This window comes from Mycetomoellerius zeteki, unplaced genomic scaffold (genome assembly GCF_001594055.1).
Source record: "Mycetomoellerius zeteki isolate Tzet28-1 unplaced genomic scaffold, Tzet1.0 scaffold122, whole genome shotgun sequence".
Taxonomy (NCBI): Eukaryota; Metazoa; Arthropoda; class Insecta; order Hymenoptera; family Formicidae; genus Mycetomoellerius; species Mycetomoellerius zeteki.
The window spans coordinates 1,116,354-1,143,655 of record NW_017256147.1 but is presented as its reverse complement, the minus strand read 5'-3'; the positions used below and the strand labels follow the sequence as shown (position 1 = coordinate 1,143,655).

At 31.7% G+C, this 27,302-nt stretch overlaps 3 protein-coding genes and 1 long non-coding RNA gene across 9 annotated transcripts in view; 2 read left to right on the top strand and 2 right to left on the bottom strand.

Moving 5' to 3' along the window:
- TH1 (negative elongation factor complex member TH1) overlaps window positions 1-27,302 on the bottom strand; it is a 73,771-nt gene that overhangs the window by 15,505 nt on the left and 30,964 nt on the right. The window lies entirely within an intron of this gene.
- Window positions 712-9,606, bottom strand: wcy (WW domain-containing adapter protein with coiled-coil wacky). Of its 6 annotated transcripts, none has more exons than XM_018461457.1 (13): window positions 9,550-9,606; window positions 8,860-8,942; window positions 8,452-8,485; window positions 6,275-6,515; window positions 5,670-5,755; window positions 4,991-5,071; window positions 4,447-4,645; window positions 3,366-3,758; window positions 2,411-2,637; window positions 1,907-2,048; window positions 1,146-1,372; window positions 936-1,063; window positions 712-852 (listed from the first exon to the last, which is right to left on the bottom strand). In XM_018461457.1, exons 2-13 carry the CDS (start codon window positions 8,898-8,900, stop codon window positions 774-776), a joined length of 1,878 nt encoding a protein of 625 aa, XP_018316959.1. In that variant the 5' UTR covers window positions 8,901-8,942; window positions 9,550-9,606; the 3' UTR covers window positions 712-773. The 6 variants fall into 6 exon arrangements, with proteins under 6 accessions (XP_018316959.1, XP_018316960.1, XP_018316957.1 ...); XM_018461458.1 differs by lacking the exon at window positions 9,550-9,606 and adding an exon at window positions 6,601-6,610 and having other exon boundaries at window positions 8,860-8,889; XM_018461455.1 differs by lacking the exons at window positions 8,860-8,942; window positions 9,550-9,606 and adding an exon at window positions 6,601-6,610 and having other exon boundaries at window positions 8,452-8,830.
- Window positions 11,763-15,048, top strand: LOC108731200 (uncharacterized; the record flags this gene model as incomplete). Its single annotated transcript, XM_018461399.1, has 7 exons — window positions 11,763-12,046; window positions 12,188-12,311; window positions 12,397-12,550; window positions 12,653-12,728; window positions 12,816-13,182; window positions 13,281-13,394; window positions 13,464-15,048. Coding segments are annotated over 7 exons (2,679 nt in total), but the record flags the coding sequence as incomplete, so codon positions are not given.
- Window positions 15,226-18,436, top strand: LOC108731241 (uncharacterized). The gene is made up of 3 exons (XR_001937012.1): window positions 15,226-16,136; window positions 16,861-16,902; window positions 17,924-18,436. It is a non-coding gene; the product is annotated as an uncharacterized lncRNA (long non-coding RNA).

Here is a 27,302-nt window from a genome sequence, read left to right as displayed (position 1 = left end):
TTTCGCGCGCGTCAATGCTATACTTTTTAATTACACGATGTAAATAGGAGAGCATGTATAATAATATATCAATACTTGCTCACAGCGATGATACATTCTACAATGTCAAGAAACCCTGTAATAAAATGATTGGAGATCGAACACAAATCTGAATATAAAATATATAATTTCCTCTGTCTCATATTTAATGTAAATATGTTTTTAAATAAGTTCTCTAAAAGCGATTCTCTCCCTCTCTCAACGAAAAATTCAGGAGATTAGGTAAGTGAGACTATGGCTGATAAAGAACTGTATTAAAACTTGTGGCACGAATTTTATTCCGAGATTTACAACAAAAATGTTTCAACTAGTTAAAATGCCGCTTAATCTTGGGATATGAAACATTGACACGTATAACATAGGTAAATACAAGACGATGTGGACAATTCAGATATACAATTCAGTAGTTTGCATTGAACTGATAAAATTGATTCGTTTTTCTAATCATTTAGTGTTGTGTTTGCGACTTGGATAGGCCTGATGTGCTTCTCAGAGAGGTGGATTCACTAATAAATTCATTAATTACTTATTAAGACTCGTTGGCTGATAAATGAAACAGCCAATCCTCTCTGAGCAGCCCATGTTCATTCGCTATTATATCACTTCTATTACGATATTATAATTTAGGTACAATCTTAATTATTCAATATTAATGAGAATATTAATAATCATGTTTTATTTTGCTTGAATTAATTATAGATTGTAATCATAATTATTTTATAAAGATTCTTACACTAAGAATCGTCAGACATGAAGGAATTTTGGGATTTTAACTCCTCTAGTGTTTGAATTTGTTGACGGAGGAATAATATCCTAAAATAGCAAATAAAAATAAGTGATATAATTGTTTTATGTTTACACATTTATTAAATGTGCTATAATAACATGAAACTTACCTTTGTTCCTGTAACGTTGCCTGAATTTCTGTCAGCCTCACTATCGATCGTGCCGATTTCAATTCTGCGGACACTTTCGTACACTGCAAACTGCCCATTGCATGTGCTTCCTCACTAAGTTTCTGTGCCTGTACATAAATATTTTTTAATTTAAGAAAATCATTTAATAACAGTAAAGGGACTATTATTTAAGAAATACTGGATTCGCACCTGTTTTTCGAGAATATCAGCGGGAAAAGCACGCACATGCTGTGTCAAATCTTCCCGGTAATGATTAGCGAGAGATGGTGTTAAAGAAGGTGTTAAAGGAGGCTGCACTCTCGACAATGCCTGTAAACCTCCCGTATTACTCAAATTTCCAAGAGAACCTAATGTACTGAGACTTTGCAAGGAGCTTAGACCTTGTACTCCGGAATTCGTCCCTCCAGGACTTGTCACTATACAAATGAATTGATAATACATATAATAAAATAATGAAAAGAAATTTTTTTAAATGCAAACAAAGATGGAAGATACTTAATAATAAAAGATAATAAAATTTATTTCGAAACATTGTTTCACGAATTAAAATAATTTTTTATTAACATATTAATTTACTTTCTATATTATATTTTAGTCAGGACATAATTTTAATTTCAACATTTTATATATATATTATATATATATTCAAAAATTAAATTTTATTTTACCAAATAGCTGTTTTCAATTCAACCTAAGTATTAAAAATTAAATTTTAGTATTATGATTAAAATAGAAATTAAGTGTGCATAAATAAATCTTGTAATAAGAATCTTATAGTGATAGTTAATAGTGATAGTTAATAACTAACACAAGAATAGCGTCCTAGCCTATACTTTAGTATTTAATTTATGAACTGTAATAGAAAATGATTTATATAATGAAATAATATAGTACACATAAAGGCAAACAGTCATTCATAAAATAAGCATTATATAAAACAAAAGACTTACATTTTCGCGCATCAATACAATCCTGAGTTTCTGAATGTGTGGGAGTAGGTGGACCCTCGCTGGTAATATTGCCACTTGTATCAACTTTTAATGGAACCATCACATCACTTCCAGTATTAGTTCGATCCCCACTAACAGATTGCTATAATAAAAGACAAGTATATAAAATTATGAATACCATTTACACATGTTTTACAATGTTTCAAGATAAAAGAGGAAAGAAATAACTAGTTGATATTATCGTCTAAAAATTGCCGGATATGTTTTCGATTACGTCACAAAAAAATAGCTAAAAAGTTATCATTTTGTTAACAGGCAAGCATTAATAATTACGAAATTTTCATGATTAAAATAGTGTGGAAAAAAATAATTTAATTTAGCAAATTGATAATTAAAATATTAAATTTCGCATTACTTTAATTGAATTTAATTTTAACAGAGAGAAATAACTCATAATTTAATTATGTTTCTAAGTATTAGAAACATTAAAAAATGCTCTCTTACTTGTCGGGATAGCAAAATAGCTGTTTGAATTGTCTGTAATGCCTTCTGTGGTGTGATGTCAGGTTGTTCTTTGTTGCCCGTAATTTGTGACAATAGTCTTGGGAGATTTGCTAGTGACACCGGTGGTCCCGGAGCGTTACTACTTCCCTGTTGTTGCGTTGGTGAACTAAGTTTTCCAGTTGCCTGTGGTGTCGTTGACGATGGATGTGATGTTAATCGAGGTAACGCTAACAAGAATACAACAAAAATATCAATATTAAAAATCCGTAAAGATTGAGGCATATAAAAATGTAATAAATTAATATTAAGAGGAAATTAAAATTAAATCTTACAAATTTAATTTAAAAAAGTTCATAAAAACAATGATCATTGTAATTTCTCAAAAATAAATGTTTCATGCAGGATGAAATTATTATTATTCAGTTGTCACAAATTCCTCATCCTAAAATTCCATAACTTTTCCTTGATTTCCAGACAAAATTGAATGATTTTCCCTGATGCTTCCAATATTTTGAAATTTTTTGGATTTTCGTCTTGATTTAGAAAAATCAAGTCAAATATTTTGTTGAGAATGCAATTTAACATAATAATGTAAATTACTATTAATGTTACTGACACAGCTTGCATTTTATAGTTAGGCTAAGTTCCAAAACTGCGTAGATGTGATGTACGCATATTGAACTTCTTTAAAGCCAAGAATTTTTATTTTCCAGAAAATTTTGCAAAATTCCTTGACTTTTCCCTGATTTCCCTGTTCGTTTTTCATTTCCCTGATTTTCAGTTTTGTGATATTTCTCTGATATTTCCCTGTTATTAAATATCATTTTAAATTGTAATATTTCTACAATACTTTAAACATTTTTTTACTTAATAGAGATATATTTTCAAAAATATTATTATCATGGTCTCTACTTTTTGTGCTGCAACTTGCACATAATATAAAAGAAAAACCTACCAGCGGCCAGGAGAACAGGGCCTTGTGGCAGTGGATCATGAGCGCAGGATGACGTCAAAGGTTCCGAAGTGGGTGTAGAATCACCTGGCGAGATATCCATATCTTGAGTTTGGCGTTCTACACTAACTTCTTCTCTACATTCTCTAGATTCTCTTTCTCTTTCCCGTTCTCGTTCTCGTTCACGTTCACGTTCTCGCTCTCGTTCTCGTTCGCGTTCTCTTTCCCGTTCTTTTTCTCGCTCCCTCTCCCTTGCGGAAACATCATCTCTGCTACTGCTACCACCGCTCGCGCTACATAAACTCCAGTATTCTCGTTTGTCAGACTGTCGCGACGATTTACCATCTCGCATACTGCTACTGCTATTTGATCGCGAGTTGGAATGTTTATCATGACCTGCCCAGAAAAATTTCAGTTTTGGTAAAGTCTTATATATATTTCATATATAAAAAAGCAGTTGTTTTATTAGAAATTATATATGCAAATGTAATTGTCCCTTAATCTTTTGAAATATGTTACACAAATGCAATATACATTTTTTATTTTAATTATAATAAACAATATAATATAAGATAAACTAAAGGATATATCAAGTTTTAAAATAGGAAAAATTAAATAAATACATATTTTATTTATCAGTTTTCATAGAGATTTTTCTATAACGTAAATATCTGTTAAGTACAAATATCAAAACTATAAATGTTAAATGCCAATAAAAAAAACCTAATTTATTATATTTTATTTTAACAAAAACTTACTTTATTTTATTATTCTTTTTCATTCATTATATTTAACACTTTACATATTGTATGTAACGATTATGAAAGAATATCGTTTGGCTATATGAGCGATGGACTCATAACCAATAGGTCGTAAGTTCAAATCCTGCATCCCTCTGTGTATACGGAAAATCCGTATATCCTTCTATGTATACGGAAAATTTTCGTACTGACTTAGCGGGAGTCATAGAGGAGTTCTTTATATATATATAAATCTAGGTAACTTTTTAACTTCAGACATATAGTTACTACTACTACTACTACTACTACTACTACTACTAACAATTATGAAAATTTAGACGTACTTGACCTAGAAGAATAGTCACTAGATTGACGTTGACGATTATCTGTCCGACTGATCCATTCCCGTGGTTTTTCCCATTGAGAAACTTCCGTCTTGCAGTTGTAATAATACTTCTTTCCTGATGAACTCATGTGTTCTGACCAATCGCCAAATCTGGCTGTTCGTTCCGTTGCACCTCCTCGCTCATCACCACGTTTATCCTAAACAGACTGTTCTAAAATTTCCGAAAACAATTGAATAGATGGGGAATATTTGCATCATTCCAAAACGTGTTCGAAAAGTTGACGTTATATTCATCCATATTCTTGAGGCTATTAAGATATTGGTTACGTACACATAAAGTTATTTAAAATTATGATAGCAAACAAAAATGTACAGAAATTTTCAGAATATTTTTTTTAATCAATTGAAATAAATGTGTAATTAAATTTTGCCACTGGAATGAATGTATAACAGTTAAATGGTATAATTTTATTTTATTTAGAATTTTGAATTTATAACTGATGCTAATATAAAATAAATAAACATAATTATACTACACTGACCTGACAGGAATTGTGTGATGGTTTTCTCTGGGATGAAGATTCCCTTGATGAATTTGATGATAATTTTAAGGGATGTAAGATCTATAAAGACATGAACACAGACGTTATTATTATTATAGTACACATGCACCTAAAAAGATATATTTAACTAAAAAAGGCACGCAATATATATTAAATGCCCTTTTTAAGCAAAATTTTAAATAAATTCATCGGACTGTGACCATATGCAAGCTATCTAACAGTCCGTTTGCGCATGGAACGTTTTTAATAAAAACTTATTATGACTGCACATGCTTAAAAGAAATAGGTGTCTATTTCATATATGTATATATTTGTAATTTAGGTATATATATTTAAAATTTTTCCAAAATTATAAACTTGCGAATTCTCTTCTTTGCAAGAGCTTTCTTTGTCTAGTTTAATATTTTTTATAATAGAAACGTTAAAAACAATAAAAAAATTTATGATTTCATGCACATAGAGCACAGCATATAGAATGAGTAGAAATAAATTTATGTTCAATAAGTAAAGATTCATTATATGTATGGCACAATAAATGTTTCGAAGCAACTCTGAAAGAGATCAGAATACTTATAACTGACATCCTTGAATTATATCCTTTTTATTATATGTAACAATAATAATCATTAAATTAGACGTTAAGGTTGAAGATATTCACCTCCCCACTACTCCTATCGTGGTTGGTCCTGTGTTCTGAATCCCTGCTCTCACGGCTTCTCTTGTCTTTTAGGGATCGTGCACAATCTACACATATGCAAGCAAGCATGTTACAGCTGAAAATATTAAGAGACAATTCTGTTTTTATACTGAAGAAAGGAGAGGGAGATAAGATTCTAGATAAAAAAAGGAAAATTATATTACTTATATTACTTCATAGATATATTACCACCTATATGTTATAAAAAAAAATACGTAGCAATTGATATTTATAAAGATTGTGTTCAATAATATTCACAAATTTATGCTTTCCCTATTGGGTAACTGTTAAAATATAAAAGCTCGCTCTATGCAGAATGTGGAGGACATACGAAAATAACAGTTTTGCTGAAGAATTAAAAAATTTATAACTTGATACAAATCTGAAAATAACTTTGTTTGCACCATCAAAATAATTATGTAAAATGTTTATGACAATACTGCAAAAAGTTTTATTATTCTAGCTAGTTTAAACGCCTTACATAATTATTTTCATATTTATCAAGTTAAAATTTCATTATTTCAGCAAAACCGTTCTTTTCGTGGAGCAAAATAAAAATTATTTACCGGAATACTTGTCCCTAGAGGAGGATAATTTATAGTCTCTATTTTCTCTCTCCTTCTTGTAAAGAGGCTTGGATGTGTAATTCCGAGGGCTGTCCCGGTCCGTCCCCATGCCCATTCCCAAGCTGCCGGCTGGACTGTAAGAATTACCATTTGGAGAGTCGCGCATACGTCCTTCGTAGCGACTGTCCGATGACGTGGTCGAAGAGGAATAGCCACCCTTAGAACTGCTGTACTTTGCGTTCTACAATCAGATCATTAACAATGTGTTTGGGATATGACCACACAAGACATTATATAAATGAATCGGATACATCAAGATTGCTTACTTTTTTCATTCTGAATATATAAGATCGTTATTAAAAATGCTATTAATTATTATAAGCTTGATAATCCACTTGAGAATAACAGACTGTTTTGATCTAGTGGCCGTCTGCAAGAATGTACGTGTGAGATCTATATATTGACTCTAATGATATTAAAAAGAATTCAAAGGAACAAATATCAAATATTGAATAGCGTTATAGTAAAAATGATTATATAATTCTGAAAAATCTCTGGTTTTTTTATGGAATCAATGGGATCAAATTGAAATCAATTCCATAAAATCACCAAATTTTTTTAGAAATATCAATTGCGCTTACCATCTCTAACTATCTTTTGTATCAATTATGCACACATTCTACTTTTAATTTAAGGGCAAATTCTTATCATTCAACTAAACATTTTTTCATTCCAGTAAAGACTATATGAATATTTCCCAATATTATACTACAAAGACATGTTATGTTGTATCCTAAATTTTTCAAGTACAAAGAGAAATCTACCAAGTTACTGTGACTTGAGGATTATCACATTTACAGTTATTTCCGACAAAATACAAAAGAAAGTGACGCAAAAACCGTCGAAACGTGAGAGGGACCGAAATAAGATTCTTACCGAGATAGGATCTCAAATATTTTTAGAGGATTACCTGCTAGAATAAATTATTGATTTTTTGAAAAGTGAGGTTATGTTTACAAGACCAGCAGGAAATTATTTCGTATTGGACATAAAAATCGGGCGATATTGCGATTAATTATCATTCTCCCCATCTCGTGTGGACCGATTAAATATCGAGAACATAAACATTCGAATGTTAATACTCCCCAACACAAATGATAGCTTCAAGAGGACAAACACCACAGACAATCAATGAGAAGCATGGGACAAACTCTTACAACTAATTACAGCTACATTATAAATTTATCTATAAAGTACCTCAATTATTCGCATCGCGATAATACGTTTAACGTACGAAATATTGTCAATGACCAAAATGTCACTTGTCAAAAGTGATTCTTTTCGTCTTGTCGAGCTCGTCAAATACGTACATTCGGGGAATCTTACGCGTAATATAGCAAATTGCCGACGATTAAGCCAATCGCGCGACGATTCGGCGACGACGTTGGCGCGCCTCGACCTGGTGAACGATCGAATCTATCTTGTCCGTATGCGACTGAGGAAAAAATCGGGGCGAGGAACGTGGTAATAACGACGACAAAGACGAGCCCGACGCGATGGGAGTAGACGGGAGTGTGCACAATGGAGCAGACGATCTCACGGAGATGTAACGACGCGTGAAGAACGAAGCGCGCTGACGCGATCATCCGGAATCGTCTTGCCGCGGGATCGTCGTCGAACGTGCATTATCGATTCCCGGCCGCGCGACCGCGAGTCCTGAGCTCTGGACGGAAAGAACGACGGCGAACGGGGCCCCTCGTCGTGCCCCGCCAGCCGAGAGATCGAATACGAACTTTGGAACTCCTCTGCGCGGAAGAGTGCTGTCACCGCGGTTGGGTCCCGTGTCCTCCGCGCAAGAACCGGAGCGATCTCATCTTTCTCCGTCTCTCTCTCTCTCTCTCTCTCTTTTTCTCTCTCTCTCTTTCTCTCTTCCTCTCCTCCTTCTCCTCCTCCTCCTCCTCCCCGTCTTCAGACGTGTCGCGCGGGCAACGACGCGGAACCGCGGGCGAAAATAATGCGTGCTGCTCGACGACGATGAAAACTCCGATGATGAGCGTACCAGACGACGTGAGAGAGGATGTCCGTCCAAGAAATGATCACACCTCCTCCCTTACCCCCTCCCCGCCCTTAATGGTATCGTAGATCCACCAATCGCTTCGGTGGTGACAGATATTTACCTGATAGGGATGGGCCTGGTGCTTTTCGAAGTACCTGGAATCATAAGACAACGGGCCGTGAGCGAGGGAGGTTGTGGCGCGGTGTCCGCCGCCGTCGCGGTCATTTCCACGGGGAACGGCACCCGAGCGGATCCCCATCGTGGAAACTGGTCGTGCTCGCGAAACGTCGTGCGGCGGTTTTGTGGCAGTGAGTGCTGCGATGCGTGTGTACGGTCGAGCGGGTCGTACGGACGAATGGACGGATGTCGGGTAAACGAGAGGTGAGGTGAGCTAGTGCGGAGAGAGCGAGAGAGAGAGAGAGAGAGAGTAGCGAGGGAGAGATAGATAGATAGATAGATAGAAAGAGAGAGAGAGAGAGAGAGAGATTAGCCGTGTGTCAGTATCGGGTATTTGACGGTAGAGCCCTACCCATCGCTGATCCTTTGAGGTTTCCTCGCATGCATTACCATCAATGCCAGTGTCTGTGGGAAATTCGCGGCCTCGGATGTTCCCTTTTCGGTCGGTCAGTGTCATAAAAACAACATTAACGTTTATTTAGCAGTTAACTTTCTTTCTACCCGGACGCCATGTCACATACGTGCTCGGCCGCTGCCGGGCGACTTGGACGAAACGCTCGAGCGACGGCGTGCGCGCACCCCGCTGGTGGGGGAGCTCCGCTCACGTCCAGGGACGTGGGGCACGAAGGTGCGCGGCGGATATTGTTTAGTTCCATAAATGTATACATATATATGTGTGTGTGTATATATATGTATATACGTGTGCGGCACCACAAACCAATCGTTTCCAGCGAACGCCGAGAGTTTACACAAGCGTACGATACGATACGCCCAACGCGACTATAGCGTGACGGCATATAAAACCATTCGCGCCAATCGTGAACTTCCGGGAATCCATAATCCCGCAGGAAACGCGTCCCCGAGATTCGCGATTGTTAACGCGAATACGAGCCGCGAGTACAATCATATCGGTCCGCTAAATTTCCCCGCGGATATATTCCGAAAAGATTGGCATCTGTCGGAAAGAATGGAATTTCAGAAGGATCTTCTGTAATATCCGCACGCACCTCCGGGAATATCTAACGTTCGCCAGTTTACGTACATACGATACGCGGCGTGGCACGTCGTCGCGAAATATCGAGATTATCGAGCACGCACCTGACGCGACGACGGTGACGGACGGTTCCGCGCACTGCGCAGAGCGGGCGTGCGCAACCAGCGCAACCCTGCGCGCACGGCGACGTTGCAGCAGCCGCGACGCGAGGAGCGTCGACTCTTCTACCGTCGTCGAGTGCCGATTGCTGACGTTTGCGCCGTCGAGCGATTGGCAACTTGAGCAAACTTGTAGCGTTTTCGGCCTGAGCGACTTTGCAGGGTTTGCGCCGTTTGCGGTTTGCACCGACCTGGGTTAAATTAATGACGTTGTACGCTCCACTATTGGTGGAGCACGAACAGTCATTAAGTCAGCTTAGGTCGGTGCGTATTAGTTGCGTTTGCTTTAGATGCTTTCATCGCTTTTATGCTTGTACGCTTGTTTCACGTCTATAGCGAATTCAGTTGAACGCACTGGTGCCATTATACTCAAAGCCATTGTACACTGATTTAATTTGTGTAAAAGTAAAACATAAATATTTCGAATTATAAAATACAGAGCTTTACTTAACGGCACAATGAAATATATTAAGCCTTTTATGAGCCTCGTGTGTCTAATTGGTTTTTATATTAAACACATATTTTTCAATTTGTGTTCGATAGCTTTAATGTGCACCAGGGCGCACTGAGTGCATTCGATCGAATTCATTGTAATGAACGATAAAGAGGCGCTCGGATAAAATGTTTGCACGATGCCAGTACATTACGATATCCAGCTAACTCCTCATCTGACGTAACTCCTATCTGACAGCACATCGTGATCTGTACGCTGTGCGAATATATTGTGCTGATAAAATGCCAGTAAAGTAATCAAACCTAAAATTTCGACTACACGTCGTGACTACAATCGTGACAGCACTATGCAAACATTATCCGCTTTATCATACAAAATGACATAATAACTGCAGCATATCGACCGTGCTATACATTGGCACAATGTGCTGGCATGCGAGGTTATTTAGGGATGCTTAAAGCGCGTAAAAACGTTGAATCCGAACGCAGGTGGCAGGTCACAGCCTTGGCAAGTTACGAGTGTCGGGCGATAGGCGGCGTGTTGTCCGGTTGTCGCAAGCGGCCGAGCTGGCACAACGAACGAACGAAACGAGTGCTGGTCTCTGAAATATCACTGGCTAAGTGAACCCCCGTGACACGGGCCCGTGTTGGGAACCAAGGCCAATACAAAGGAAGAGGAGCGAGCAACGAACGAGTGAGCGCGCGAGCGAGCGAAGTGTGTCGTTGTCGTCGACAGGCGATTAACGAGCGGAGCACGAACGCGTTCCGACTCCTGCCTTGCGCGTTTAGTGGTCGTAAATCTCGGAAGATGCCGCAGTCTCACGGACGGCTGATTTAGCTGCGGACGGAGGAACGGTTGCGCCAGACGTGATTCGGATACGACTTGGAAGAAACACTCGGCCAGGAAGAGAACTCGCTCAACCGGGAAGAGAAGCCTCCACGTTGACAGGCCGCTACACGCCAAGAGGGCACGGCGGGTTATCGTCGCGTCGGAAATCTGCGACGGAAATCTGTCAGACGCTGTAAGATGAAGAGTTCTTCTTTTCGGACGATTTCCTCGATCATTTTCCTCGCCACGAAAGAACGCGAAACCACTGCATGATAATTTTACATGAAACGTATCGTGTGCCGCAATGATATTAAAGTCTGCACCTGTCACGATATCCGAAATCGCAAAGTTGTTGACGGTTTCTAACAACACGTTTAGATATATCTATTTCTATCGTGCTACTCTTTTAGTTTTAGTAATTTAACTTTTTTTATTAATTATTAAATGTATAACATAAATGTTGACACAATTGCAGCTTTGCTGTTCTAAACATTTGGCTTATATATTACTTTTTATTAATATGATATAACTATTATAAATATAACATACATGGAAAACAATTTTAATACCTGATTAATAATAATAATTATTTAAAGTGGTAACACTCGAGTGAACTTAAATTTTGATATTTAATACAGTACATTTTTATGCATATAATAAAAAATTTTCTTTTTATAAATTTGTAGAAACAAATAATAGTCAATAATTATGCCTTTCTACACTTGACTTGATTGGTACAAGATGTTAAATAAAGCATTATAAATTTCATTAACATTAAAATGCAAATTTAAAACATTAAATATTGATTATTGTGTTGCGTGCATGCTGTAAGTCTTTTTATAATTGCAGAGAATTTATGCTGTAAACCTACAAGAGCTACAGAGGAAGATATCGTTATGGATATCAATTATAAATGTGAAAGTAATAAAAATACAAAAAAACGTTTAAAAAGTCGGGAAAAAAGTCTGGAAGATGTCATATTGAAAGATAATAACAAAATTGAACAAGTACTTCCATGGTTACCAAAATTCAATAAAATCATACATTCATGTGCAGGAAGTAGAAATTATGAATGTCTGGAACGATTGCTTTTCTTCTACACCCAGTAAGATTATCATTTACATCATTATGAAGATCCAATTCAACGTTGCTAAATTTTTTATAAGCAGAAATTTCACACATGTATAAACAGATTAGGGATTGAGTAAGGTATACATAAAAGATATGTAATTTTGCTGTATTTCAGGAATATTCTCTCTAGCGTAGCAGAGAACACTGTCGAATTTAATGATAAAATTGATTTGATAAAAAACCATATTAATAAAATGTTAATATTCTTTCATATGTATTGGCTTGATATAAAACAACAGGTATTATTAATCCTAATTATTTATTTTTATTTTACAGAATTGTAAATATAAAATAATCGTTAATCTTTTATCTTTTCTTTCTCAGAATGTAGATTATAGTCAATATTTAAATAAAATATCAGCTTTGTTAAATGTGTATATAGATATGGAGTTAAAAACTTCTAGTCACGTCGGTGAAGATTCTAAAGATTCTTCTAAAGTTGCTGCAAAGATTCTTGCAACATTGTACATATACCTAAGTAAGTGTTATCAAAAATTGATTTTGGAAAAATTGATTTGATCTGACTGCCGATAGATAAGAGAGAAAAAAAGAGAGTTCTCTAATATTGAATTCTTTACAGATAACTCGGAAGAACATATTTTCAGGATATTACTTAGAAATAAATACACGACAAAAGTATGCAATCATATATTTATGTACGTAAATATTTTTTTTAATCTATTACATTATAAATATCTCATAGACAATATTGAGATAATACAGATTATATTTTCTCTACATAGGAGGAGCTTTACTAATCTCAAAACAAAGACTACATCTATAACCGATGTAGCTTATATCAGATATTTGCTCGCCTTTAAAATGTGGAGAAAAATGGAAGAAACAAAGAAGTTAAAGAAAAAAATTGACGAGTTAGCCCTAATGTTGCTAGGACCGCGTATGCCAAAATTGCAAGACGAATTATTGAAATTTGTGCCTAGACCACCTATTCAAGAAAAAAATGAAACACTATGGTTAATAGAATCAAATCAGTTTGATATAAAGGAAGTTCATAAACAATTCCTACTATTTGAAGACAAAATGGATAACTCTACAGGTTTAAAATGTACCAAAACAATTCATGCCGATCAAACTTGTTCGAAGTTTCAGGTAAGATCTTTTGATAGTGTTTCGTTTCAAATTATATATGAAAATCTTTACATTTATTAAGTATAATGCATTTAACGTTTGGAATACTGCTTTTTCAGAAGCATCAGATAAATTCGTTATTTCGTCCAAATAATTCTAATGGAGGTACATCTGAACAGAAAATAAATAATTCACACAAAATCATAATAATTGATTTAACTGGAGATGATAAAGTAAAAAGAAAAAGGACTAATCTAAATTCGGAATCTTCAAAAGTTAAAAAAGATAGGAAAAACAAAAAGCATATCAATTCTTCGAAATATTCAAACAAGCTTACAAAATCCGATGTTAAAAGATATTCTAATGAAGATAACAAAAACTTAAAAGAAAAAAATTGTTTAGAGTCTAAACCTGTTGATATCAAAAGCAGTAATAGTACAAAAAATTGTACTTCAGTTAGCAATGATACCTGTATGGAGTTTATGAAAGAGGATGAGAAACAACACCGTTATAACTCGCATTATTTGAAATCACCGATGTTAGACGATCAGAATATTAACGAGTTGAAGGCTAATGTGTCGAAAAAAAGTAAATTAAAGAATTGTGTATCATCTAATATGACAATAGAAGATATAACTGGTTCTTGTGACAATTCGATAACACAAAATAAGGATGCATTAACATCTCAGGAAGAAAGTGCCATGGAGACAATACCTTTAAAAACGTGCCAAAACAATGTTTCAGATCAGCAGAATTATCAATTTGATTTTAAGCAAGAATTACCAACAAACACGGATTGTGCGATACAAAAATCGTGCCCATGTTGCAATACAAGGCATGTTGATCGCTTTATAATGACTAGTTTGCAGTTTATAACTGATCGTAGCTCACTAATTACGGAAATGATAAAACAGAATGTGTGTCAAGTTAAATGTCCAGAGTATTGTTGTACAAACGTTATCGTGGCAAAAGCACAAGGGAATCTGCATAACACATTTAATGATAATGAAAACGATGTCAAATTGACTTGCGACACAAAAAATGATTGTAATAAATATGTTTATCTTTTAAATCCTACTGATAAATGTGTCACGACTGTACACGCTGAAAAGAGAGTGCAATGTTTAGATAAATCCGATGACAAATGCATTGTTTCAACTACATTTACTGAAGATCAAATTGCAGACCCACCAGCGTATAACCAACATGTTAATTTTGGTAATTTTATAAAAATAAATAATTACGATAGTAAATATTCTGAAACTATGATAAAGGAACAACAAAAAGAAAGTGCTTGCGATTCTTTTATATTAAACGATCGATTACATTTCTCTAATGTAGAAGTGGATTGCAATATGAAAAAATTTTTCCCCAAAAAAGAAGAAACTGACGAGATGACAAACAATTGTATAGACTTGGAACACAATTTCGTAAATGATATCCAAAATGAAACTCTTTTGGAAGATGTCTTCTGGCAACCTTCTGAACAGCCCGAAATTAATTTAACCGGTGTACTAAATAATTCTAAGGACACATGTATTGTCTCAACTACATTTATCGAAGACGAAATTATGGAGTCTTCAATGGACAGCCAGCATGTCAATTCTGATAATAGAAAAAAATGCATTTATGAAGATACGATGAAGAAACGAGACAAAAGCGATTGCGATATTTTGATGTCCTCTGAACATACATTTGATACCGACTTTTTCGAAGTAGATTCAAAAGAAATAATTAGTGAAGTAATGAAAAATAATTGTATAAATGACTTTGAAGATATCAGTGTCTCACATTTTCAAACTTTGGAAGATTTATTATCGAATGACACTACTAATTTCCTACCTCAGGAATATCTGTCTTAATTAAAAAATATATATACATACAGATACAGCACTTAACAAAAAAAAAAACATTCTATGCAATAATCAAAATGATGCTTTGATAGTAATATGAACCTGATAACTTCTCATTTAAATGCTAATAATATCTTTCTGCAATTGCCAGCAAAGTTCGATAAACCTATGTCAGTAAATCGTAATTTCATTACAATGCTAAATATTATTGTTAACTAATTCAAACATCACTCTTTTAGGTTTCAAAGTCATGGAATTTCGATACTCTTCCTAATAAGTTAAATAACGATGTCTTAACTAAATATTTTTATGTTTGCAAGAAAGAAGAAGTTGAAAGCTTTCATATTCTGAAAGATAGGCTAAATCAATTTTTAAATGAATTTTATATATCCAAAAATATTTCAAATGCTGTCAAATTGTTCAATATTAAAAGAAAAGATTCTGCCTCAACATCATATTGTGTAAGGTACATATTAGCGCCAAGACACTACCGTGTCTCCAGATTTTCATCCTTAAATTCTGATTGACTTTTAATTAAAATTCGTAATATAGATCGTACGTTAGTGAATGCCACTAAGTCGCAAGCTATCAAATATAACAGATTGTTATTTACTGAAGAAACCGTGAAGAAAAAAAATACAATACAATAACGATGTTCACAAAAAAGTCATATTGAAAAATTTTCAATCTCAAGAGAGATGAGCTACAGCAAGTTTTTAAATAATTTTATTTACTTCTGCTTCAATATATCCATTAAGATATGCCGTCAACAAATTGCTTACTATCGTAAAAGGAATAATCTGCTTGAACATCCTATGCAACTGTATAAGATAAAATTTTATTTTGAATGAATCTTAATAGTAATTTAAGACTACATCACAATAATTGTAACCGAGACCATAAACCATAAGATAACAAATATCATTAAGAAGTAGACTGTCAGATGCATCAAATCACCACCCACTGAAAAAACATCTAAGAAGAAAAAAGAAAAAACATCTAAGAAGAAAAAAGGAAGAATCGTATCTATAGTTTTGTTCCTTCTAAATGCTAAATAAACTTGTTTACTCTGATTCAATACGATGTTCGAGAAGGAAGTTCAATCTTCTACAATAAAAAAAGGTAACTTAATATTTATTATAAATCAATGTTTTGAAATCTCATTATCATTTGGGGTTATTGTATTATTTTTTAGAATTATTAAATCTGTAAAACATTATGCACCTACACAGAACATATACACCTACACAGAAGAACATCAAGATACATGATACATCTCCGAAGATTATTGTCTTCTTATATCACAAAATAATTTATAAAAATTGTTGGTGTTTACTATAGAATATTTGTAGAATTATCATTTTTTAAAATTTCACAAAATATTAATAAGTGATAAATTAAAATTTATCAAAATTTGAATATAAGGCTAACATAATTATTAATTATATATATATATAAAACATAGATGTGTGTAAAATATTTAGAACATTGTTCCCTTAATTTAATATTTGCCATGAAACAAATTAAATTTTTTATTTATACATAAAAAGAATAAGAAAATTAAATATTAAGAATTGTCTTTTATATAGGAAGTAATATTAAATTGTATAAAATTACTTAAAATGTGTCACTTGTATATTATTTAAAATGTAACTTGTATATAACGTTAACATTATTTTCCATGAAATTATTGATATAAGTAATGTATTTTTCAATCATCTATTTGAAGATATTATAATCAAAACTTGTGTAAGATAGCGCCTTATTGGCTTAATAATTATTCATTAGTGTACTATATTATTATTGAATCATATAATATTTATATTTACTGACATTTTATTTTCAGAACTTATATCTATGTGTAGAAGAACATGAAAAAATGCAGTGGGTGAGTATAATGTGTATTTATTATATAGTCTCTCATTTCAAAACTTGGCTATCTCCGTTTGAATCTTATAATTAAAAAAAATCTTAAAAAATAGACAAAAAACTGCAGTTATCAGTTTCTATTGTAATTATGAAAATTTACGTGTAGATTACGAGAACATTTTTAGCAATTCAGTGTATATACAATAACATACAATAAGGGAAATTTACGAAAGCATTTGTAAGACATACATTTTAAACTGTAATAATGATTTCTTAATTCTCTGTAAATATAATTGGTAGTTGATATTTTAATCTTCACATCGAATTGCTATTCATTATTATTTATTTTTATAAATATCAAATTTTTCTGGGTAACCTTTTATTAGAGATATCGAGTTTTGCAATGAGATCTCTAATATGTTCCAGCCTTTTGTGATTTGATTTTTTTAGAATATAAATATTCCAAATTCAAATAATTTTCATGTATAATAGTTACAAAGTTAAAAAAGCTATTTAAAAAAATTATACATGTTTTATTTAAATAGCAATTAAAGGATATATATTATAGATCTATTTACGATGTCATTTTTAGATCTTGTTTGATTAGAACATTTGACATAAATTGTTAATATATAGCGTTTTCTCTTAGCTGCACTATCGCCCAGCTAGTGCAACTCGGACAGTACCGTGTTTCAATAGCTGGTGGTAAGTGAACTCATTCGGTGTAGTGCAAATTTTATGCACGAAGTGGGATTTTGCTACATCGTCTCACAGGGACGGTGTAGAGCCAGTATGACATTTAAAATTTGAAAATAAAACTCAAGCGGAAACAGGATTTCAGCTAATTCAATAATGCAGAAGTAGTTCACATCATGATATACACCACTTCAGTGCAGTGTAACGTTTACACGCAACTGATGCGATGCGAGACTACACTCAGTGTATTCCAAGGGAAAACGCTAATAGTACGATTGGATCACAAAGGCCTAAATATAATAAAGAAATTATGTTTATTACATATGTGCATTTGTTTATTACAGCGTGATTGTCGTTTATGCTCCTGAAGAAGTCGCCAATTTTTAACTACTTACGCTAAGTCGCCAATTTTTAACTACTTGCGCTAAGTCGTAATTCGATGATTGAAATAAAAATTGAACATATGATACCGAAAATTATTACATTAAAAGCTTCCAAGATGTTAAAACACAACGCGATGTAGAGTTGCCACCTTTTTGGGTTTGATCCAAAAACTCCGGATTTTGAAGATTTATGTCCGAGTTTGGGTTTCGTTACTTCTCCAGGTTGCATGAAATGTAAAACATCTTATGTAGTTTTTAACAAAAAAAAAATTCTGAATGGCATTGGGAAAAAACTGAGAAGGGCGTTTCGAGTAAGATGTATACATTATGATGTTATATTTGTCGATGAACTGTTAAGAATTTTATGAATTTATCAAGAAATTTGAAAATATGGAGCTTGTTAAAACTGCAAATATTTATGGAAATGAAGCCAATAAAAATAATTTATATACTTACTATGTAATCGTGCGCATCCCGGAAAAAAATGTTTCATATAAAATTATATATAATTATATAAAAAATTGGCATATTTTATATACAATTATATATAATTATATGTATATAATGTCCATATATATAACCTTTTTTTCCTGGGATTATATAATTTATATAATTTAAATATTTTCTGTTTCGTGATTGTCAAAATTTTGTTTTTTATTATTCGCTTTTTTTATCTTATGATGATAATATTTTTGGATTTTTCTTGTTTTGATAATTTTCATAAACCACTTGATTTCAAAAACACTAACTTTTTTTTCTTTTTTTTTTTGATACAGAGTTAGAACAATCGTCTAGGTGGCAACGCTAACGCGATATAATTCGTACAGTTATTCAGACATAATCTATAAGATTAAAAGTTTATAAAAGAGAGAGAGAAATAATATTTTTTAAGTTATGCTTCATTTATGATTGTATCATATGATCAAGAAGCATTTCTGATAGATTTTTTTTTAATATGTATTTTATGTATATAGATATATACGTATATATATTACGCACGTATATATTATTTTATAGTTGCATTTAAATATTAAGTAAATATATGAATAATGCGATATATGTGTTGAAAAGAAAGAGGAACTATTTTCAGTAGTAATCTCATTTATTCTGGTAAAAGTTAAATTTCTGAGGTATATTTCCAAAGTTATTGCAGAAGTAGATTAATAGGGATGAACTAGTAAAGAATTTTATTACACGGATTATTATATTTAAAAAAAATACGATATTTTATCTTAAATTTTAAATAAGGTGGAAATAATTAATGATTATATTAATTAGTAGAATTATTACTCTGAATATACCAGTATTGAATATCCGGATAATTTACAATTTGAAAAAGCCACATACACAAACAGAATTAATAATAATATTTTCATATACTATATATTAATTAGTGTATACTGCTTTTCCTATGTTTTTTTAGCTTAATTTAATCATTAGCGAAATAATATAGAACAGTATATGAAATTGAGTCGGTAAATATTTTATTGTGCGCGTTTATTGCTACTTGGCAATAAAAGGATATTTACTTTCTTATGTAATTTATTTTTACTGCACTTTTCTCTGATGCGTAAAAATCTGGACCAAATCATAATTTGTATGAAGTCTTTTGATTTAGTTGTCAAAAAGTTATTTTAATTAAATAACTTAAAATTTTATTAAAAAAACATAGTTTTATCAATATTATTTTGTGTATAATTATTAAATGAATTAATAATTTATTGTGTCTAGTCGATGAGGTCTAGTTCTTGACGAATTCTTCATATAAAGAGGAATCCTATGATATTTAGTATTAAAATGTTTAATTTGTTATATATTTCTTTGTCGATATCTAATGTAGAGACTGATTTTATGGTACCTCATATTTAGTACAAGTAGATAAAAATCAAGTTGATAAAGGGAGACGTATTACTGATATTAGTATTGAAAAAAGTGTTCTAAGGTTTGACGATGCTGTCATAGATTATGATGTCAGAAAAACATTTATTCAAGTTTGCGAGAATGATCTTTCGCGAATAGATTCAGAAAATTAAGTTTTTAAAATGTGATATAAATACTGCTTTGAGTTCACAACAAACTATGTGGAAACACAGTTCCGAAACTTGTTTTGGCTTATTAACAATTAGGTAGATAAAGTTATTGTGAATCATAGAAAATCATAGAAGTATGTTGCCTCGCATCTGACATTATAATATAAGCTTAGTAACGAATCTTTAAGAAATACATTCCTGTTTTTTTTTCATATATTTTGTAAATTTTACAAAGTAAAATTACAAGGTCATTGCTTGCCATATTATTGCTGTGAAAATAATCTACTTTTTATTAAATGTCCTTTAATTTTCAAATGCATTGAGGACAAGTATTCTTTAAAGACTTTATATTCTTTGAAATATATATATTTCATATTCTTTTAGCAAGATAGAAATGACAAAAAGTAATTGTGTATAAATGTTTGCAAAATAGATGACAGCTATTTTAAATTGCATGTGTATAAGTTGCAGAAGAAAATATTTTATATTTCTAAAGTTGCATATTATAAGAGCATATACACAGAATGACATAAATTCGAGCAAATGTTCCACACCCCATGTAAATAGTAATGTATAAAAAGAGTGTGTGGAAATTTATTCTGTTGCGCTTATACCTCGAATATTTTATATTTATTGTAGACAACCTCACTTCACTGAATAGATCACACTATATTCTAAAAAAAACATATACATAATTTAATTCAAAAGATTGCATAATTTATAGTTTACAGCCAGTAGATAGTAAATAAATGAAATATATTCTCTAGAATAAAGTTTATCCGAGAGGAGGAGGAGGATATTCTTACTAGTATTATCCTAAATGAATACAGTGCCCTGATGAACGTATATTTAAAAAAATTACATTCGCGCGCGCGAATATATATAATTCAATATGATACATTTCAGTATATTACTAAATAATCGTTAACACATGAATAACAAATATCAGCTCTCTTAAACAAGCAATAACATTGCTTCATCATGGAATTAATGACATTATCGCATTTGGTGAAGATTTATTTTCTGGGAATAGTGCAATGGAAGCTTTAAAACTGTTTCCTTTATTGCATTATATTGTACACATTTTTCTTGAATGTACATGTCAGCGGTTTAAAACGTAATTCTAATCTCTCCTTTTCTGCAAATTTTATAGTAAAATGTTATTTATTTACAACTTCATCCTCTAGGCCTAAGAACACAGCTGTATCTTTTTTTTTCCGTCATTCTTATATATACAAAATATTTATGTAATAAATACTGTATGTGTACTGTGTAAGGAACTTCTATCAAATTTGTTAAAAGAAGTCGGACCTGGTTATGCAATTTATATGCGTAGGAGTTTTGACATAATATACAAACTCATATGTCTATATAAATTATACGAGTTATATTTTATTGTATTATATTTCTTTGTAAAGTATCAATATGAAAGGCAGAATATGTTTAGACGATGTTTTCACATGGTTTTAAAACAAGTTCATTCGCTTACCGCTCGTACTGCGTAAAATATTTAAGTATGCAGTTAGATTAATAAAGATATAATGATATTTAGTCGAATACTTTGTTATGTAATACATCTCCTAATTTTATCGAATTCAAATTTTTATGTATAAACTATTAATATTTTTTTACAAGAATGTTCGTAAATTTTCATGTATAAGTTCAATAATTGTATATATATGTAGATCTATGATAAATTAATTTTCCTGTATTAATTGTGTTCTATGCGTAAAAACATTATATTGTGATAAGTTAAACCCACGATGTACAACAATACAGAGACTGAAAAAAAAAAAGAATAAAAGATCAATTTTTAATACATTCGAGTTATTCATTTATTACGCGCAATTGTACAAAATCAATTGGAAAATTCAGTATTTAGTTTAGAAACATTTCGATAATCAAGTCAAAAAGAAATATGTACTATTTTCATTAGAATGCAGAACTTGTATATGCAAGAGCATTAAATTACTACTATCATTTTAGAAGCATTCAATACATTTTCTCTCACTATGTATATTTAATTCGTAAATACTTGTTTTATTCTCTAGTATAGGATATAGAATATATATGTATGTTGAAAAAATGATACTGAAATCTCATTAATCTTGTTTGCATAGAAAAGTGATTGCAATATAACGGCGTAATAAACACATTCGGATGTGACCAACATGTACTTAAAAATATTTACAGATCTTGGGCGATGTTTATTATTGATGTAACAAAAATGCTTTACTATGAAAATTGAAAGGAAAAGTTGATAATTACACACACTTGTAAAATAAATTAGTATCTCTGAACAAAGAAGGTATTTGTAATTATGTAAACTAACGAACATTATAAGCTTGCCGAATATTTTTTCGCTTTTACCCTGTTCAGAGGTATGTTCTCTATACTCTATTTTTAGTTAATAAGTATACATACTTATGTAAAATATAATGAACCCGATGCTGCAAGCATCAAAAGCATATTAATTTTACCCTGTTGTGTGAGAGTTTCTAACATTTCTATTCTTATTTCATAGGTAATAGCGATGAATCTATAGTTTCAGTGAGTATAATATATAGAAAGAGGTAAATATATTAGTATTATCATATGTGCAGTATATTTACCTCGATTTTATGCAGTCGACAATTTATGTAATGCACGTAATGTACAAATATAGGTAAATACAGGTTTATTTATCATTATACGAAAGAGATGTTCTACGCATACACAATACTGAATTTTTGATGAACACGAATTAATGAGGCATCTGCTGTAAAGTACTTTACTATACTAACTTGATTAATGTTTAAGACGTCAGACTTTCCTTAATAAATGTTTTATGCGTACAATAATGTATTTATGATTAATGATCTATTCGATCCATATGTATGAAGACTTTTGGCAATTTTGATGAACTAATTATTTATAGCTATATAGTAACTTATAAATTTGTGTTAAACTTAAGCCTATCAGACTTATCGCATTATAAATTAATAAATAAATAACAATAAGAATCATATTATCGGTAAACGTAACAATAAAAATCATTATCGGTAATGAAAAAGACGCGTCTTTCAGTCAAGTGTAGGAAATATAATTTAAAATCTAGTTGAAATAGTTGAAAATAAGGAAACAGTATTGTAGTAAACATAAGAGGTATAGCAGTCTACAATAAAAAAAAAATCTCTAACTACAATCATTTATATGAAGACGAATAAATGTACAATGATGACAAGTGTGACAGTGACAAGTAATCTACCGAATAGACTACTTAACAAGGTACATTTTCTTTTTGTACAACAAAATGTTAGCTACCGCTTAGCTAATGATCACAGATATGAGATCAGGTATAGGGATATGGCACTGAAGTTATGCATTACTTGAACCAAATCTATCTCGAAATAATTAAACGTAGTTAGAACATTCATATTAGAATAAAATAGTGACGCTGACTGGTTCAGGTTTAACACAGGGACTGCAATGTGACTTAATTTGTTCAGATCAGATACACATTATAACAAAAAGAGTTTAATAGTAATAGATACTCTGAAACCATTAACATAAGATATACATATAGAATTGAATGAGCATGAGCAATTTTTTTTCATAAGAACCATTTTTACAATATAATATATAACATTTAAAAAATTATATCCTTAAAAATGTATCTCATAAAATTCAGTTTAAATTTGATATAATTTAATTAAATGCTATATATTAATGTTAATCAGTTCTTAAAGTAAGACTCCAGATATATGAACTGAAATACTAAATAATTACATAGGAACAAGCTGTACGATGCTTGCTAGTTGTAAAGCTTTTCTATCTTGGTAACTATCGATATCTAAATTGTGCATTTTTCCTTGCATGCCTCAGTTTCATTTTATTTATCAAGCTCATTAGGTCATTTTATTTTTTAGAATACGTAGCTCGTGTAGCCCTCGCGTAGCTCGCGTTTTAACGAAAGATGGACATTTATATTACAAGAAAAATATATGGATTACTTTCAATTACGTAGCATACTATCTCTTCTTTTTTTTCTCAACGGGACCTGAAGTTTCTTGTTATCATATGAATCGGCTGACTACTTTACTTACTTTGATAGGTACCTGTATGTATATAAGTTAATATTAAACAATATTTTTTTCTTGATATAATATAGGGCTGCATCTCTATATATAATAAAAGGACAGATTATAAAGTGGAAGAAATTAAACATTTCCAGTTTTTATAATTGTATGGCAATACAAATAATTTTGCACCATTCGGCGAATTTATTGACATTATGTGCTTGCATTAAACACTTGCCCAAAGTTACTCAAGTATAAGCGGGTAATTAATCTGAAATACAAGAAATATGCTATAAAATTGTGTAAAATCGTATATATATCTCTATGAAATTACTATACAAATCGGAAAAACACTATAATACCATAAGACTATGAAATGTAATATCAAAATTATGGTATCAGATACTTATAATACAAAATTTTATGTATATATGTATACGTAATTACTGCAGAATTACCTATGCAAACATGCTCCTGATACGTTGTGTATCCTGTTTGTGTTCAATGAAAATTTGGATTTTTGAATACACTTTTAACTTTCAATCGTCAACCTGGTCGTATTACATTCCTGAATTTAAATTTGTATTCTTCAGGAACCTGGAGGAGAATTCACACATAATTATCATCATAAATTATTCATGCATAATAAGATACAATAATATCTACAGTGTTTTTCTAAAATTGTAATAACTGTAAAAGAAAAGTAAGGTATAACATAATGACAATAATAATAATAATAACACAATAACAATTAATAATCTATACAAACACATTTATACATATAATAATATTTTTGATATGTTTGATTTTATATCATTTTATCTAAACATTTTGTATGTCAGCAAACAAGTGTCATTAAATTATACTATTATATAAGATAACCTTACCTTAAAAAAATGATACTACTTCATGTTTCCACCAAATAAGTTTCTGTTTGGCATTGATTATGTATGTACAAATATATATATGTATATATACATATTCATACAGAAAACACTATACAGAAACTTTAATTTTATTTTACAAAAATTTAAAGGAATTTATGCTTAAGAAAGTTACAACTTGCGACAAACGTCGCTGCAACCATGACAATAGAAAAACATTAAAATTTAAATATTATCTTACAAAGCCTTATATCAATTACAATATCGCAAGAGTAGAGAGAAACGATGTTTAACCATAGTTTTAGACATACTTAGTTACGATAGTAACAAAAAATCAGAGCGTGAAATTTTATCGTGTGAAAAACGCAATCAACAATATATAGTGTACGGTTAAGTTGAGGGCCGGTAAACTCTTATTGTTTTCGTGTTGACAGTGTTTCAACGCTTCTACAAATCGTGCCCGATCTTCGAGGAACTAAAATGCAATATGGTCAGCTTAGTACATGTTCTGTGATGGTCAGTGTTGCCAGGTGGTTGAAAAATTGGACGGTAGAGGGCCAAAAAAGCAATAGATTTAAAATTTAAAGCGATAGACTCTTTTTTTCCAAGAAATTTCGTAAAACTGTTAGAAAATAGAAAAAAATATTATAGTTATAAGTAATACATAACCGAAAACAACTAGGTAGCAAATAAAGTAAAAATAATAAAAAGAATATACTCATATACTTTTTCTTTTAATCTTTATTTATATAAATTTCTCATTGATAATTACATTGATGATTATTACAAATTATTTAATATTTTATAAAAAGTAACCTAGACCAATGACACACGAGTAGCGTATACGACGATACTAACGTCCAATCAGAAGGATGCGCGAACAATATGGCGGATAGAAGATACTAATCTTTGAGTAAAATGAGCAGTAACATAGGATATTATAAATGCAAAATAAAATAAAGAAAGACGGTAGATAACCTAGCTGAAACAATAGGCAGTAGGTTCATGAATCAAAACGGTAAATCTACCACTAAAACGGTAGAGCTGGCAACACTAATTGCTACGTACAGTTGAGCATTTTGTGTAATAAATAAAAGGAAATTAAGTAAACGTGAAGGAATGGAGAGATCATGTTGCATTCAAGGATGTAAGTCAGGCAAAATAGTTCCGTCACATGGGATTCCAACAAATAAAGGACGTCGCAAGCAATGGCTAGATATTTTAAATATTACCGATGAAAGTATAAAACAGTTAAGAGTTTGTCACAAACACTTTCATGACAAGGATTATTCGTGCAGCCCAAAATATTGAAGATTAATAAACACTGTTGTTCCATGTATACAAATAGAATGTATAGAAGATCATGGGCAATAAGTGTATACACAATTGCATGAGCAGCAAGAAGTACTTGAACAACATGCAATAGAAATAGAAAGGTTGTCGCAAAAGCAAGAAAGCACTGAAAAAAGATTATTACAAGAGCAAGAAGACGTTGAAGAAATGTTGTTGCAAAGGCAAGAGAACATTGAAACTAAGTTATCGCAAAGACAAGAAAACATGGAAAAAAGAATGGAACAATAAGAAAAAACAGAAATTTTATTTCAAAAGCAAATGGAGATGGAAAAGCAATTAACTGAAAATAATCAATGCTTTTCATCTAAATTTAAATATGCTACACATACACATGTATACAATGTGTGCCTTCCAACAAGCGACACAAATGACACGGTGTGACACAATGGATCATTACATCCTTGTTGTTTTGTCAATGTTAAACAAAGATGACATGATCACTGTGTCGTACTGTGTTACTTGTTGGAAGGCAGCCAATATTGCACATCTACACAAACCATACATATAAACATGTATAATATAATAAATAACTTGTAACAATACTAATGCAGCTTAATTTTGGTTTCTTAATTATTTATCTATCGTATAATTTACGTAAGCAGTAAAAAATAAAGATAAACATCTCAGTTAAGCCCAAGGCACAATGCGAAGGGATAGCGATAGCGATAGAAATAATACGATTTCAACCTATCAGAAATTAGATGCACTGGAATATACAGTTTTTGATAGGTTGAAATCGTGTTATTTCTATCGCTAACGTTATTCCTTCGCATTGTGCCTTGGGCTTAACTGATGTTTATCGACATCTTTTACTACTTACATAAATTATAGAAAAATAATTAAGAAACCAAAATTAAGCTGCGTTAGTATTGTTACAAGTTATTTATTATATTATACAGGGTGTTTCCAAATTAAATCGCAAAACTTCGGGAGCGTGTAGAGGAGTAAAAAACTAAGAAAAAAAGTCCTATAGACATATGCTCGTTTTTGCTCCGTTTCAGAGAAATCGAAAAAA